The following is a 15,719-nucleotide window of genomic DNA, read 5'->3' as shown; positions in this document are numbered from 1 at the left end:
CTCCCATGAGAAAACAGCAAGAAACTGTAGTTTCCTGCTGGTGGAATTTGAGAGCATGTGCCCTACTGCATACTCTAGCACAATCAGTACAGTTTGTTTTTCTGACCGAGTCTGATTAAATCTCAGTTCAAGAATAGTGACCACAGAAAGACTGGACAGAATTCCTCTGTACTAAAAGCATGTTTCAGAGAAATCTGTTGAATACCTAGTACATGGTGTGGGTCTATTATGGGAAGGCATTCAGGCTAATGTCAATATTTGATTTGTATCATTGAGAAGCCAGGGAATGTCGTTATCTCATCCACCCCTCCCTCCCCTCTGCTCCCCTCCCCACCCTGGCCCAGAGCCTCCTAGGCCTCAGGAGTCAGAGGTAAGATAATTTTTTATCTCTTTAGCTAAAGAAAGGTCAATTCTGTACTTGGTAATTTATAGATGTTTGTTACTAGAGGACAGTTTGTAAAGATTTTGTGCAGCATTGCTTAGTCAAAATTTGTTCGCGTGCTATAACCTACAAATAATACTGTATGAGCTTGTTCATTTGATAAATTTCATCTAGTGTATGTTGTATGTAGCACATCTCAATTTCTTTTGAAAGGTAGATATGGATAGACCAAAGAGAATACAAATTAAGTCATAGATCCCCACCTGACTTTGCAAAAATGAGAAATGCAGAGATGGCATCTTTATGCTAGTGTATTGAACAAACTACATTTGAGAATTGTGGAGGAAATGCAGACATGGAGCTGTGTGTGTGATGGTATTGTTAGAATTGCTCTCCAGACTAAGACATTGGCATTTTCACCTAGTGCAAATCAGCCCTGAGAATATGGGTTACCCCTTGTGTGCAGACAGAGTGCTGGAACTTAGGAGAAAGCCTTAGAAAGCCTCAGAATGGGTATGGGCCTTTTTGTGGACCAAAGGAGCAGTAATGTGCATTAGTGCTCTGGAAGGGGTGGTAGATTTCCTCACTAAAGACCTGTGCCAGTTCCTACCAGAGAGGTGGATGTTTCTTTCAACCTGCTTTGATGCCTCTCTTGCTGACCACCTTCAGAAGTATAACATTGGATTTGGCCAAAAAGGGAGAAAGAGGGCAAAAGACTACCTCTAAATTTGGAGAGATGGATTTTCAACTGGGTTGCGGAAAATTAACTTCTTCAACATGTTTCAACTGTTTTTTTATTTTTGAAAATTGATGATGCTTCAAAAGCCTCTAGAGTAGTTCACAGAGCATGCAATACCTGTTTCTTAGGCATTTTTTCTGGGGAAAAAAAAAAAATCATGTCTTTACATAAAATCAAGCAGAGTGGGAGTTTGAAAAAGGCTGTAAGCACTGGGAGGTGTGGGTCGCTTTGGTCTGCCACCCTGGGAGCATGCAGCCTGCTGCACACTGACTGTGATGGCACTGCTGTTGCTCTAGAATCTATAAGTCCAAGCCTGTGTGCACAAATAAGTAATTTTCTATATGAAAATTATAGAACAGATTATTTTACAATAGTATCTTCAGAGCTTTCAGATTTAATGTAGAGAAATAGTTGATCCCCACACTTACTGTTTTTTCTCTCTTCTGTATTTTTGCATTAAGCTGTATTTCTCATTGAAAACATTCCTGTAAACTTGGCTTTCCCCAGACAATATGTGGTTTCTCCAAAAGAGCAAATCCAATGGTATCAAAACAGCCAGACAAAACTGTTGTGTCTGAATGAATGTGTCCTGTCTAGATGAGTGAGCACTGCTACCCTTAGTAGATCCAGGCAGTTGGCCACTTCTCCAAACACAATCCTACAAAATAATCTTAGACATGGTCTCAATAACCATATTAATTAATCAGTTGAGTCCTTGCAGAATTCAAAAATTCTGTCTATTTAAAATTGTGGATGATACGGTGTGTATTTTTGTTTTATAGAGGCTGACCTCATTCCTGAACTGAGTGAAGCTGAAGAATATGAGGTATAGCATTCATTTGTTTTTTAAGACAGTATTTAAAATAAATAATTTCAACTAGATTGAAATCATATTCTGTGAAAATTTACAAAGCTATGTCACCAATTGAGTGTATTATCTACATTTATGTATACATACATATATGTGCTTATATAGCCTTTGAGCTATATTTCTCCAAAGATAACTCTGGAAATCCCTCAGTATTTCTCTGGGGCTGGAGATGCATGGTGAAGTAAAGGATAGCACAGAATATTCCTAAATATTTTTAAAATGGGGCATCAGTTTACAATCTGTGAAATCTGACAGAATTGTTCAGTTAGCAGAATCAAAGCTGCCATCCAGTGTCAGGCTTTTTAGTTATTAAAGAGAAGTTTGGTTTGACATTGCTTGTGATGGTCTTACCATGTAGTAAATTAAAGAAAGGGAGGACGATAGTTGTGCTGAAGAGTAAGACTCAATTGTGTCTGCTGTCACTGTGCTATTGGTTTAACCATTGCTCAGAAATTCTTGGATGGTCAGTTGCTTCTTGAATTCAAGGTAGACTTTTAAGTATAGCTCCATTTTACAAAATTTTTGGTGATCTTATGATAACCTTCAGAGACTTCAGTAACTAGGTTTCTGATGTTGCAGCAAGGAGGGATGTACAAATACCATGATTAAGTTTTTAACAGTCTCTAATACCAGTTTTGAAGAATAGACAGTTACTTGAACAAGACATTCATCAAGTAATATTAAGTAACTCCTCAAAATTTTTAATCTATAGTTTCAGTCTTTGACCACAATATTCTCAGCACGTGACAAATCCTTTTAGTTAAATAGACAGCCTGTGCTTACCTATCTATTTACCATCCCTTGCACTTGTGGACACTGAGTAACCAGTAATACAGTCATTTCTCTGTTGTTGTGATCTATTTATCTAAATTATTATATTGCATCTATTAGGTGCTAGTGACCATCAACTGATTTTTACTTGAACCAAGGAAATTTAAAAGTGCACACATTGCCTTGCAGAAAGTAGATATTTAGAAACAAAGACCTGTGCAGTCCAGCCCAGGTTTGAATACAATCAGTCTTGGTGCTGCTGTCCCTACATTTTAGGTGTTTAGTCCTTAGAATGAAATCCAACCCTGAGAATCACATCTGAGGTACCTTACATTGTGTGAGTGCATGAGGGGTTCCTGGTTCAAAGAGGGACTGCAGTGTGAAGCCCAGATCTAGCCTAGTGGGTAAAGCCCTTGCTCTGGGGAGACCTGGTAAGAGCTCACAACTCCTGTTTGCTGAGTGCCTCAGTCAAAAATCATTCTTTCAAAGGCTGATTTTTTACATTATTCTCCCTGCTGTGCCCTGTTCAGTGCAGGAATGGGAGATCTACTCAACCTCAACTGTAGTGGAAACTGAGGAGCTGTTAGATTGATAACTGGGCCTATCTCCTGTCAACTGGGTGTCTTCTCTCAGCATTTGAATAAAAACCAGTGGCATTTCCACCACATCAGCAAGCCAGATCCTTGTGAACAACAAAAAAGCCCACCAACCTATAGTACAAGAGGCTCTGTGCTGCTCTGTGTCTATGTGTGCCTGTCAAATCAAGTCTCTTCAGAAAGTGAAAGAGTACCTCAATCTAGATTGCAGTTGGGCTGGGACAGGTTTGGTTCTGGTGCAGCTCTAGATGGCAGCACAGCACGGAGCTGCAAGGGCTGCTGTGTCTAAGTCAAAACAAAAATGCTTGCTGAGAGTTAGGTGCTTCGATGTTATGCTTTTTCATTTGGTGCAGGGAAAGCTGGAGAGGGAACAAAAAGATTTGACCTTAGATCCTCAAGTACTGCCTAAGTCCTGATTGCATTCAGGCACGTAATTTTTTTTATTTTTTTTTTTCCTTTTGGATACGTCCTTAAAAGGCAAAGCTCTAACACAGATTTTGCACAAAGTATTGTTATTCATCATTCAAATTCAGAAAAAAAAGGGTCATGACAGGGGATATGACTCACAGTACCTGTGAAACTCTGACAGTCATACTGAGGATCTTTTTTTCCAGAAAACTCTTGATGATTCAGCAGAATTGAGGTCATCAATACATTCTACAAATTCTGGTTTTATTATTACAGTTTAATTGACATCAGGATATTAGTGCAAACCTCTAAGGCATTTTGATAGCAAAACCATTTTTTCATTGCTGTGTATACAATTTATGGTATATATTGCATATACAATTGCATTTTATTAGGAAAGAGAGCTTTTTTAATAACAAATAAATACAGTGAGTGATTTTGCCTCTCAAACACAATTTAAGTAAGGTGATACTGAAGAAGTTGCTGGGACACAGCATTTTTCTGGTTTTATTGCAAATAAGTAATATTTTTTTAAGATGAAAGAGGATATCTGTTTTTGCAGTTAGTACTTTCGTTTAGGACCAACAGTCTTCTCAGGTGTTGTTTTGCTTTACCCCTCTTGATTTATTAATCCACGAAAATGTATTATTACAGTTTTAGTTTTCATTCATGTTCAGAGTCTCTAAACATTTTTAATTGTCTTTGGCTATGACATTTTTTTCAAAGGATGAAGTTGATGAAAAGGAAACAGAGGTGGATGAAGAAACTGCAGTGGTTCCTAGCAGTGACAGTAAAATGAACCAGTTGAGGAGAGATTTTCAGGTGATTACATCCAGCTACAGTCAAGAAAAAATGGGCACAAAACCCAGTGAAGCTAAAACAAATAGATACTTAACAAGAGAAGAGTTGCATGGTAAGGATAATATTTTCAAAGCAGTTTATTATGCTACTTCTCCACCTATTGGTGAAATTTCTGAAGAGGAAGATCCTTTTTTGGAATCCCAAACAACTACTGGAATTTCCCCTCAACTCACTGACTCCACCAAAGGCAGAGAAGAAGAGTTTATATATCTTTCTTCAGGCACCGAGCCAACAAGAATAACCACCACTGGCCACAGTGACGAAGATTTCTTATTGTCTCCCTTTAAACCTCATCAGGAATCTGATGACTTTTGGAGTTCAGTTCCTACCACTTCTTCATCACAGCTGGTTACAGAGGAGACCTCCCAAGAAGATGCCCTTCCTTCAGGAAGTCCAGATATAAGTGTGCATGATGTTCTTACCCAAGGCTCCATTAAATACGTTTCAGAAGTCGTAGCACCCTCAAGCTCCGATGAGCCTCCAAAGCATACTTCTGCCACTGATGGAAATGTATGGTTTCATAATGCTACAGCTCCAACAACTCCATCTGTTGAGACATCGCCTAGCGGGCAGTTGTCTCAGACCGGTTACACTGATGCTTTCGTAGAGGGATTAAAGCCAACTACAGTGCCCTATTCAAGCAGCTCAGTGGTTTCACAGGACACTTCAGATGCGGATTTAGAATTGCCACATTATTCTACCTTTGCTTTCTCCTCTGCTGAATTATCACCTCACTCTATCTCTTCAAGCTCTGGAGAATATGGTTCTGCTTCTGCTGCCAGTGAGGTACTCTCTCAGACAACTCAGCCAGTCTATAATGGTGAGATACCTCTTCAACCTTCCTACAGTAGTGAAGTGTTTCCTCTAGTCACCCCTTTATTGTTTGACTCTCAGATGCTCGACACTACCCCTGCTACATCAGATAGTGATGTGACCTTGCATGCTACACCTGTATTTCCCAGTGTTGATGTGTCATTTGAACCCACCCTGTCTTCCTATGATGATGTACCTTTGCTTACATTTTCCTCTGCTTCCTCCAGTAGTAAAATGTTTCACCGTTTGTATACAGTTTCTCAAATGTTTCCACAAAGTGCTACTCCAGCTGTTGCAAGCGATAAGGTGTCCCTGCATGCTTCTTTGACGTTGGCAGAGGGTGATCCATTAATACAGCCAAGCCTTGCTCAAATTGCTGATGTGGTGTCACATCAGACCACTCATGCTGCTTCGGAGACGCTGATATTTGGTCATAATAGAACTCACATATTTTCTCAAGTTGAACCATCCAGCAGTGATTTAAATATGCATGTACTATCTACAATGTCTGAACTTCCTTATGCTTTGTCTGGTAATGTGGGCTCCCTCCAAAGCTTTACTGTTTCCTATGACTCTGCAGAATTTGTGCATGATTCTGTTGACGTATTTCATCAAGATCCTTTATTTAGCAGCTATAACAATGTACTGGTGCATAAACCTTCTTCTGTAATATCACAAGCTGATACTTTGCTGCAGCCTACGCGCTCTCTATCTAGTGACACGGATTGGTCTGAAGCATACTCTGGTAGTGAGTCCCTTTTGCCTGATACAGATACTTTGACAGAACTTAACGTTTCTTCCTCTGATTTTGTTGATGAGATTCCATATGAATCATCTGGGTTTAGTGATGTTAAGATGCTTCAAAAAGCTGATGTTATATATGGAGATGAGAGAGAACTGAAAATTTCCTCCTCTTTAAGTGAAATGGCTTCCAGTGCTGAAAGTAAAGTGATACATGAACTTTCTACATCTGTTTCTAATAATGTTGTAATTGAGCAGAATATGTCTCTGCAAGAAAGCCCACTTCCTGTTTCTAGCACAAAGGGAATCCTTCCAGTCTCTCTTGCTTTTCCCACTGCTAAGATATTTGATCATGATATTAGTAAACTTACAGAAAAGTACCTTTCTGTTCAGCCTTTGCATGTTACAACTCCAGCCTTTGATGACACTTTGCTTAAACCTGTGCTTAGTGCAAGCTCAGATCAAGCTCTCTCTGTCCCTGCTTATAGCAAAATGTTATCCTCGACTCAGCTGTACTTTTATGAGGCCTCAGCTACATTAAATAATGAAGCATTACTGCAGTCCTCCTTCCAATCTTCTGGCGATGGCACTCTGCTTAACACAGCTGCAGTTGTGCCTAGTGATCCAATATTGGCTGAAAGCTCAAAGGTTCAAAAAGATAGTTCTACATTTGACCAAACATTGCATCAGATGCCACCAGGTTCTGCTACAACTGAAAGCAAGCTGCATTCTACATCTGCACCTTCTGTTCCTGATATGATGTCAAACACTTTTAGTAAGCCCACAGAATCACTTCAAGGTTTATCTTTTTCTTATGCAAGTGAGAAATACGTTTCATCCAGTTTATTTAACAGTGAAGATGTTCAGAAGGTTATGCCTTCATTGTACAGTAGCGATGTTTCATTCCAGCTGACCAGTTTAGAAAATACAAATGCCTTTCCGCCCCAGGCAGCGAATGCTGTAACAACTCCCTTCCTAACAGGTGACACATCATCACATGTAGCTACTCCTACAGACAGCCATATCTCTTCAAGTGTTTTTGAAAGAAGTGAGGCTGACAGTGTCTCTTCAAGTTCCACACTTGGTTTTGATCCTGTTCATATGCCTGCAGTTGTTTCTGGTTCTGATGTGTCCGTTCATCACACTCTTCCTTTATCAAATATACTTATTTCAGTTACGGCTGTTCCTTCCAAAAGTGAGATCCCTGTAACTTTGAGTAGGTTGCTGATTCCTTCTAGAGAATCCTCTGGGTTGTCTCCCAGTATCATGTCCAGTACCGATTTGTGGTCTTCTGTAGTTGAGGATGACTACGATGAATATGATGATGGCTTCCCTGTAAGTAACTGCATCTCATGCACTTCCCATAGAGAAGATCAGGATATGGTAGTAGAGGATGAACATACAAAGGTAAATAATAACAAGGATCAGAGTAACCTAATCATAAGTTCACATTCTGAGAAACCTGAAGAAGAGAAGTTTTCTACTGCTGCATCTGACAGTCAGATAAACCGTGCCATGGACAGACATAATCATACATTCATACCAGCTTTGACAGCAAATGTGATACCTGAGAAGCACAACAACCTGAAAATTTTGGAGAACCACATTCAGACTTCTAGTGTCCAGTTGCAAAACACATCAGAATCTAAGTCTTGGGCTGTTTTGACAAATGATGAAGAAAGTGGTTCTGGCCAAGGTACCTCAGATAGCCTTAATGATAATGAAACTTCAACAGATTTCAGTTTTCCTGATCATAATGAGAGAGACACTGAAGGGGCAATTGAAGCAGGTAACTCAAAATTAACTCCTGGATCATCACAGTCATCAGCCTCATCTGTTACTAGTGATCACTCATCAGTATTCAACATCTCTGAGGCAGGTTAGTTATGGAAAAGTCTAATGAATAACATGGGAAGCTGTGAGGGGATACTTTTGTGCCATAAAGAATGAGAAGGTTTGTCTATAGATAATAAAGGGAGAACATAACAGTGCCAATGGGTGTGATTAAGGAAGCGCTGGGGAACAGGGGTTCATACGGAGCTGGCTATCTGGTGAATGCTACTTCTGGCTATTTAAAACTGCACCTGAAATATTCTTCAGTAAGATGATTGATGCTCTGCTTTTGGATAGATGCATACTGTCAGCAGAAGTTGTTGTGCAAAAAATCTGAAACCAGAATTGTATCAGTGCTAATTGTTGCTTTTTGGTCTAAAGGTTTGAGAGGGACTTAGGTTCTCCATTGAGTTCTCTGTGCAAGGATAAGTGCTGCCCTTCCAGAAATACCACCAGAGCAAACCATGCCTCTGCCAGAGGAAAGATACCTCTGATATTCTCTTTTCAATTTACAGCAGCACATTTTTTTGTGTTTTCTAAGAGGTTGAACAAAGAAGATGCTGATTTGATTCTGATTCATCTGAACTCATAAAAGTATTCATTTTTATTCTGTGTATGCCACTTTCAGATTTCAGTGAGATGCAGAATTTTTGTGCCAGATTTGCGTATTCCCAAAGTAGAGCAAGATTATCCTCTAGCTGTTTCTATTTAATGTGATTTTCTTATTTATTCCTCTTAAGTTCAGTGGGAGTATTTGCAACCCATGATTTCAAGGATGAAGTCAGAATTCAAATATCTTAACACATTTCCTTTGTATTTAAAAATGCACTGTGGAAAATCCAAAGTATTCAGATACATAATTTTCATTCTTTCTTGTGTTAGAGAACTGAAAATCAAAGCATCAAGTCAAAAATAATCTATGATATTTAAAAAAAACCAAACAAACAAGGTTGAATTGGTGTTTTAGAAAATAAATTGAACTTCTATTATGTGCTTGCAGCATCTGTAGAGGGCAGTATCATTCAACTAAACCCATTAAGGAATGGAACTCACAAAGCATGGGACTGTTTCGGCCCAGTCCTACAAATAAATACACAGTTGAATTATATAAGGTTGTATTTCTCATGAGAAACAGAATACTGATATGAAAAGGTGGTAAATTGACACTCCATATAGTTGGGGCTAGTAGAATGGGAAAAATAGAAAATGAAAATTAAAAGAGAATAAAAAACATTGAAATTACCGAGTCCTAACAAGGTAGGTGTAACAAAAATGAATCAATAAGTGGATTAGTTCACTGGTCACAGTTACCACTTTGTGTAAAATGCATACATTCCTTCAATTATAAGGAAAAATACCATTAATATTTCAAAACTTATGTTATTGGTATGAATGAGTGTTGCCATAAGATACTAGAGTTTACACAATAGGTGTCATTTGAATTTGTACCAATAGTAACTCAAAAAGGATTATACAATACTGGAGGAGGAAGAGTACAACAGATTTAGTTTGTCTTCTAGATATTATTGAAGGACACTCTACAGTATCATTTTATGTACATTACTTCTTTTCCAACACATGATGACAAATACTGGCTTTTAATAAACTGAACATTCAATTTCAGCATGTCTAACATGCTGTAAATCAAAGACATATTTTCTTAATTAAATTAAAAAGAAATTAAACACAAAAATGGATCTCTCACCTGTGAACTTACTTATACATTGCAGTGGATTTTGCAGAAATTGGTGAAATATCTTCTTGTAGTGACCATTACAGAAAAAAATTGTCATTTAAGCTTTTCCCAGTCTTGTAGTTATTGATTGATGCATAATTATGCTTGTTCTGAACTAGTATTTTCTCCATAAGACCTCTATGACTACCTAAACCTCTTAACTTCTATTGAAAAACTAAGACAAATTAATAGATAGAAATATGTGAAGGATCCAAACACATCAGTTATTAGAAATCACAGAAATCTGCTGTAGCTGAGACTGCCTTCTCAGCTGCCATCGTTGGAGTGATAGCCAAGTAGGCTAGAAACCCCCGTTACAGGAGAAGCCTTCACTTCCTTCCCCATAGGAGGAGTACTAACAGAATGTGGTCACCAAGTCTGAAGTAACCCTGTCATCACAACAGATAGGTTTGGATTTTATGCTGTGAATTAGTCCAGAGTTGGATAAGCAAGTCTGACCTGTTCAAAATAGTGTTTTCTCATGCATACACATAGTTTTTCTCTGAAGTCAATAGGAAGTACCAATTTTAACCTGCTCAACAGACACTTGGAGATTTTAAGAAGCAACTTTGTGCCTTCAATTACTTTGCCCATTGAGCTGCAGAATTTAAAGAGAAGTGATTGATATGGGTGTTAAAGAGTATTTTGAAGTAAAACCAAGAAGACATCTGCAAAATTAGAGCCTAGACCTTTTTGCATATAAAGTCCTGAATGCCTCTAAGCTCAAGAAAATGGAAGCAAATAGAGCTGCCTGGAAATCTGTACTGTGTGAAGCCATTTGTTTTTTAACATCCTATTTAGAGCATGTAATTTGCTGTCTTTTTTTTTTTTTTTTTTCCAGATTCAACTCCATTCCTTCTTCCCTTTGTGTAAAAGCTTTTCATTTATGTAGAATTGGTTTCTTGAAATCCCAATGGAGTGCAGATGTTTTCTATACATCAAAATTCTGCTCTTATACAGAAAATTCATTGAATTAGGACTGTTTGCAAAAGCAGAAAACATTCAGGGGGTTTAATTCTAAAAAGAGCAAAAGTGCTTATTTCTACATTTTAACTCAAATAATGCTTAAAATAAACTTCACAGATTGAAATAAGTCCATTATTTTGCATCAAAGTCACAATTTTAAAATAATTACTTCTTGAGGTATGACCAAAGCTAAAAATAAAGTATCGGTGTTGTCCACCATTGTGTTTCCTTCTTTAATAAAATTACAAAATATATTGTTTTAATCTTCATATGCATTCCTACGTCCAAATATTTCTGTCATCCAACATTATATGGCTCACAGAAATATGAAACCAAAGCAATATCTAAATAATAATTTGATCACCTGTAAAGGTGGAGGTGGGAAATTTAATTGTGGCTCCAGTATAGTTGACAGAGGCAACTAAATTCAAAGCAAGCAGGGTGTATTTATAAGACAATTTACAGAATGGGCAATGGATAAAAATACAGGAAGATAAACTGCAATACAGCAAGTACATAAAGACTATTGCCAGCAAAGTGATTTGCATTATATGACTGACAGTTTAATATCAACTCCAATATTATATATTCAGATTTCTTAACTCATTTGGCTTTCAGCTAATAATACAGATTAAAATAAAAAAACCTTCTTCTGAATTTTAACAACAGTCTGCTATTCTTACAATGAGAAGTCTCCACTGCTGGAAGGCTGAGTCACATAAGCTTGAACACTTTGCTTTACCCTCTATCTGCTTATCTTCTGTAAGCTGGTTTGCAAATGTATAAACTCTCTGCGGTACATAGTAAAAAATAGAGGTAAGTGATATTAAGTAGGCTCATTGTAGGACACATTCACCTGTGCTGTGCATTTCTCAGAATTTAAACATGGACTGTTTCAATTTTCTCTGACTGCAGAGGCAAGTAATATTAGCCATGAGTCTCGTATTGGTCTAGCTGAGAGTCTGGAATCAGAGAAGAAGACAGTTATACCACTTGTGGTCGTATCAGCCCTGACTTTTATCTGTCTAGTGATTCTTGTGGGTATTCTCATTTACTGGAGGTAAGTTGTTTTTTGGTTGATCTTTTCTGTTTTAAAGAGCTATGATTTGAAAAATGTAATTGGCATTATTGAGCTGGTTTACAGGAGGGAGATTGGATCTTGTCTCTTACCTTGTCTTCATATTGCTCAGTGTCATGAAGATGAAAAGATGATAATGGTCATTTCTGTCCAAAATACTCAACTGCTTTTTTTTTTTTTTTTTTTTTTTTTTTTCAGAGGGTTTAACCACTGCAAATAGTTTATTTCCATATTGATAGAGCTTAGTAAAAAATAACTCATGATTGATGCCTAGAAACCAAGTGACTTAACAGAACACTGGGAAAAGCAAGAGGGAGAAGAGATATAAATATCATGGCATGGAGCTATTTACTGTCTTTCCAGTCCTTTAACCATTAAAAAAGGTTAATTTAGAATGAGAATCTGTGGTCCTCAACAGGACTATGTAAATAAGCAATTCATATCGCATGGTAGGACTGTGCTGTAGTGACACTGTGTGGAAGTTAGGGGTAGTCTGATGGTACTATATAATTGTGTAACTCTTTGAAGGTCACTTCCTGAGTTGCTCTTAAGATGTTATGTGATTAAAAAGTCATTCTACTTTGTGATTTTGAGAAACTAAAATTAGCCCCCGAGTCTTTCAAAGCTTTAGTGGATAGCTACTGATGTGTTTCACACACTCATGTGCCCAGGTTTCCTCATGGATGTGTTTCTGTGACTTGATTAATTGATAAGACAGTAACAAAACAAACAAAGAAACCAAAAAAAAACCAACAGGATAAAGAGAATTGATGTTTATTAGAAGTCATTGTAGCATAATCAGTAAGAGCAAAAAACTCTCCATCCACAGTGTGAAGTAAAATAGACCAGCTACCATGGCACAGATCTCTTCCATCCAGCTGAAATTACTTTCTCAGAGAGGATAAAAAGAGTGGCTGCATTCACATTTGCACTGTTTACTGGGGATGGCCTCTGCCCTGTGCTAACCCCAAACTGTGTCAAGCATTGTGTGAAATACTGCAAGGTGGCCTGATCCAAGAATGTACCAGGAACCTTGTCAGCCACATGGCAGTATTTGGCAATGCTCAAGGTTTTGGCTTGCTTCCACTGGTTCTAGTTAAAGTCAGTCTGACTAGGCACATGTCTGCTTAAGCTCTCAAAACCCTTGCAGAGCCCTAAACCTTTCTCAAGTGTGCAAATTGTCAGGGAGGAAATGCTGTGGTGGGCTGGAAGGTGGAAATAAGTTGCTAAACTTGTACTGCAGTGATTGCCAGGAGCATGATCCTGCTTCAGCTGTGCTAACACTCAAACTAGCAGCCAGAAACAGGACCTTGCTATTACAGGGACTGTACAAAGAAATGGGAAGACAGTCCCAGACATCTTCTTTCAGATGCCTCCAGAGTTTGTTTCTTCTTCCTTCATCCTGAATAATCCTGCTTAATCTTAAATGAAAAAAAAAAATGGTGGAGAACCAATAATTTTGGCCCTTTTCGAACTATTGTAATCTCTAGGCTGTGATGTCAGGATTGTGCTTACTGACTTTTCTTCTAGTCTCCTCACACTGGTTTTCTGTCAGCCTATCAGGGTGGGGACAGAACTCATTCCATCCCTGAACAGACTAGGCTAGAGAAGTCAAGTCCAAGCATCCTTTGTTCCAGGAGTGCTAGTGAGTCAGACAACCTTTCCTGTAATTAAAGACACTTGATCAATGAACCTTGAGAAATATTTCTTCCACTTTTAAAAGTAGTAGCTAATTGCCATAATAATTGCAAAACTCATTTCTTTATGCTTAGCTGGATAACTCTGTTCTCCATCCCAGGATTTCCAGCTAACCACTTGTACACTGAGAATCTTTTCCTGTCATTCATGTTATGCAACATGATTGTTCATATTCAACTTCCAGAGGGTTTCATCCTTGATGCTGAACAGTATTTGAAATCTCTTTTATTTGCCAAAGAAGGCCATGCATTTAAAGACCCAGATTGTACAGTTCTAGTAATCCTACATGTTACAAGCTTGTTTTTGTTGAATAACATTGTGTTCATTTTGTATTCTTTCTCTGGGAATGAACAGTTCTGTAAAACAGGTCCTTCAAAATAAAACAAAAATCCCGTTAGCAGTAATATCTTCTTGCCTTGAATCTAATCTTTTCTGTATTTCTTGTGTACTACAAAATAAAATATGGAGCTCTTTTATTGTTAATCCTCAAAATTCTCGTGGTATTATGATAATACCAGTAACTATTTCTTATTTCAGGGGAATGCAACATAAAGACTATGCATCGTAGATAAGAGTTTACAGCCCTCTTTCAAACTTGCCAAAACACTCACCTGTTTTTAAAGACTGGAAAAAATCAGAATATTAACTTCGTTGCTATGCAGATTTCATTAAGCCTGGAAAATATTAGTAGAAACTGTAAGATTTTTCTAACAGTTAGATTTAGTTTGTTTTAAAATAATTGCTCTTGGATGTTAATGTTTCATTTTTTAATGCACTTTTTTTCCCCCTAATTTGGGCCAATTATTTTCACTTATTAAAGTTCAGAAAAACCCTTAGGTTTACAAGAAGTTATTCTATATTTCTTTTACAGTGGTAGTCCAGAAAAACCATTGGTCTATCTCAGCTGGTCGCTTGAGTGAGCAGTGCTTTAGTGTTTCCACTGTTAGCTCCTTATTTGAATATGCAAAAGGTGTGTTACTTGGTTTAAAACTGAATAACTTCCAAGAGCAACAAGTTCCAGTCTCTCAAGGTTAAAGAAAGGCAAAATTATTTATTTCTTCACTTTAATGACTTGTATCAGAAAAATAATTCTGTACCATCTGTTGTTTGGGTTTTGGTTTTGGGTTGTTTTTTTTTTTTTTAAATGAAATTATTAATCAGTAGTTGAGGAAATTCCCCAATCTCTTCACTATCTCATTAGGCACAATTTCAATCTTTTTATGATAGATATTTATTTCTCTGACAGGAATGAAAACTTCTAATGGCAATATTGTCTGAAGATTGAATAATTACCAGTAGGAAAATACACAAATTTTAACTACTCTGGTTATGTGTATCTTTTGTAATTCAAACAATTTTCAAGCAATGCAGTTTTCCTTTCATTTCTTCAATATGATTAAGATTATAGTGGAATAAACAAGGAGATTCTTTGCCTTGTTTAGTGGCCTTGCTGTCCAGATAGACTTTTTTTAATAGCTTTAGAGAGAATTTTCTGTCCAAATCTAGAGTCTATCCATTTCTTTCAGTATCTGTCTACTTTCTGAATTCTTGCAGCAGAGATGTGGCAGGAATACCTGAACGTATTTGCTCTCTTCTTTTCTTGATGGCTTCATTATTACCATTTCACTTAATTATTGATGTTTGTGCAAATTAGGTTTTATAATGATTATTTTAAGAAGAGCTTGAAGAACGATAAGATGGTAACAGTTATCAGTGGGAGTTGTACCATTCAAAATTCTTTTTCAACTAACATATGTGAATTGTAGTAAAAGACCAGTGCTAATGACATGAACCTCAAACTGCTAATGCATTTCCAGGTCCATTTTCATCTGTAGACATACTGAGTATCAGCTGCCTGCCATTCAGCCTGTTAGACATTTTGTGATAGCAACACTTTAGAAATTACCAACCTGATGACAGACAACACCCTGAGTAGTTATTTGCATTTTAATTTTTTTTTTTAATTTTAATTTTCCTCTACCATTGTATATAATTTGAAACATGCCTCTCAGAGAACATTAATTTTCTTAGCCATGGTTTGAACTAATTCCTTGAGTCCTGTGATAAGTTTATGGGAACAGGGTTAAGAACCCTCTGTGAGGATCATTAGATTTACATGCAGAAACATTTAAACCAAATTTAAATGTACAGAGGCCACACTCATCCATCCATAAAGGAAAAACTTCTCAACAGTGTGCCATGTCATAAATAAAAGTGTTAGTAAAAT

General features: G+C 37.4%; 1 protein-coding gene across 8 annotated transcripts in view; it reads left to right on the top strand.

The window, feature by feature from the left end:
• Window positions 1–15,719, top strand: part of PTPRZ1 (protein tyrosine phosphatase receptor type Z1) — a 136,385-nt gene that overhangs the window by 92,190 nt on the left and 28,476 nt on the right. For 5 of the 8 annotated variants that reach the window (XM_023918546.2, XM_023918543.2, XM_023918544.2 and 2 more), the window contains exons 11-13: window positions 1,904–1,947; window positions 4,494–8,061; window positions 11,632–11,776. In XM_023918546.2, coding sequence (XP_023774314.2) covers window positions 1,904–1,947; window positions 4,494–8,061; window positions 11,632–11,776 — 3,757 coding nt within the window. The remainder of the gene's footprint in view (window positions 1–1,903; window positions 1,948–4,493; window positions 8,062–11,631; window positions 11,777–15,719) is intronic. The other 3 variants (XM_023918548.2, XM_023918547.2, XM_023918545.2) reach the window with 2 other exon arrangements.

This window comes from Cyanistes caeruleus, chromosome 4, assembly GCF_971803275.1.
Source record: "Cyanistes caeruleus chromosome 4, bCyaCae1.hap1.1, whole genome shotgun sequence".
Taxonomy (NCBI): Eukaryota; Metazoa; Chordata; class Aves; order Passeriformes; family Paridae; genus Cyanistes; species Cyanistes caeruleus.
The sequence above is the reverse complement of the archived record's forward strand: the minus strand, read 5'-3'. Positions and strand labels throughout refer to the sequence as shown.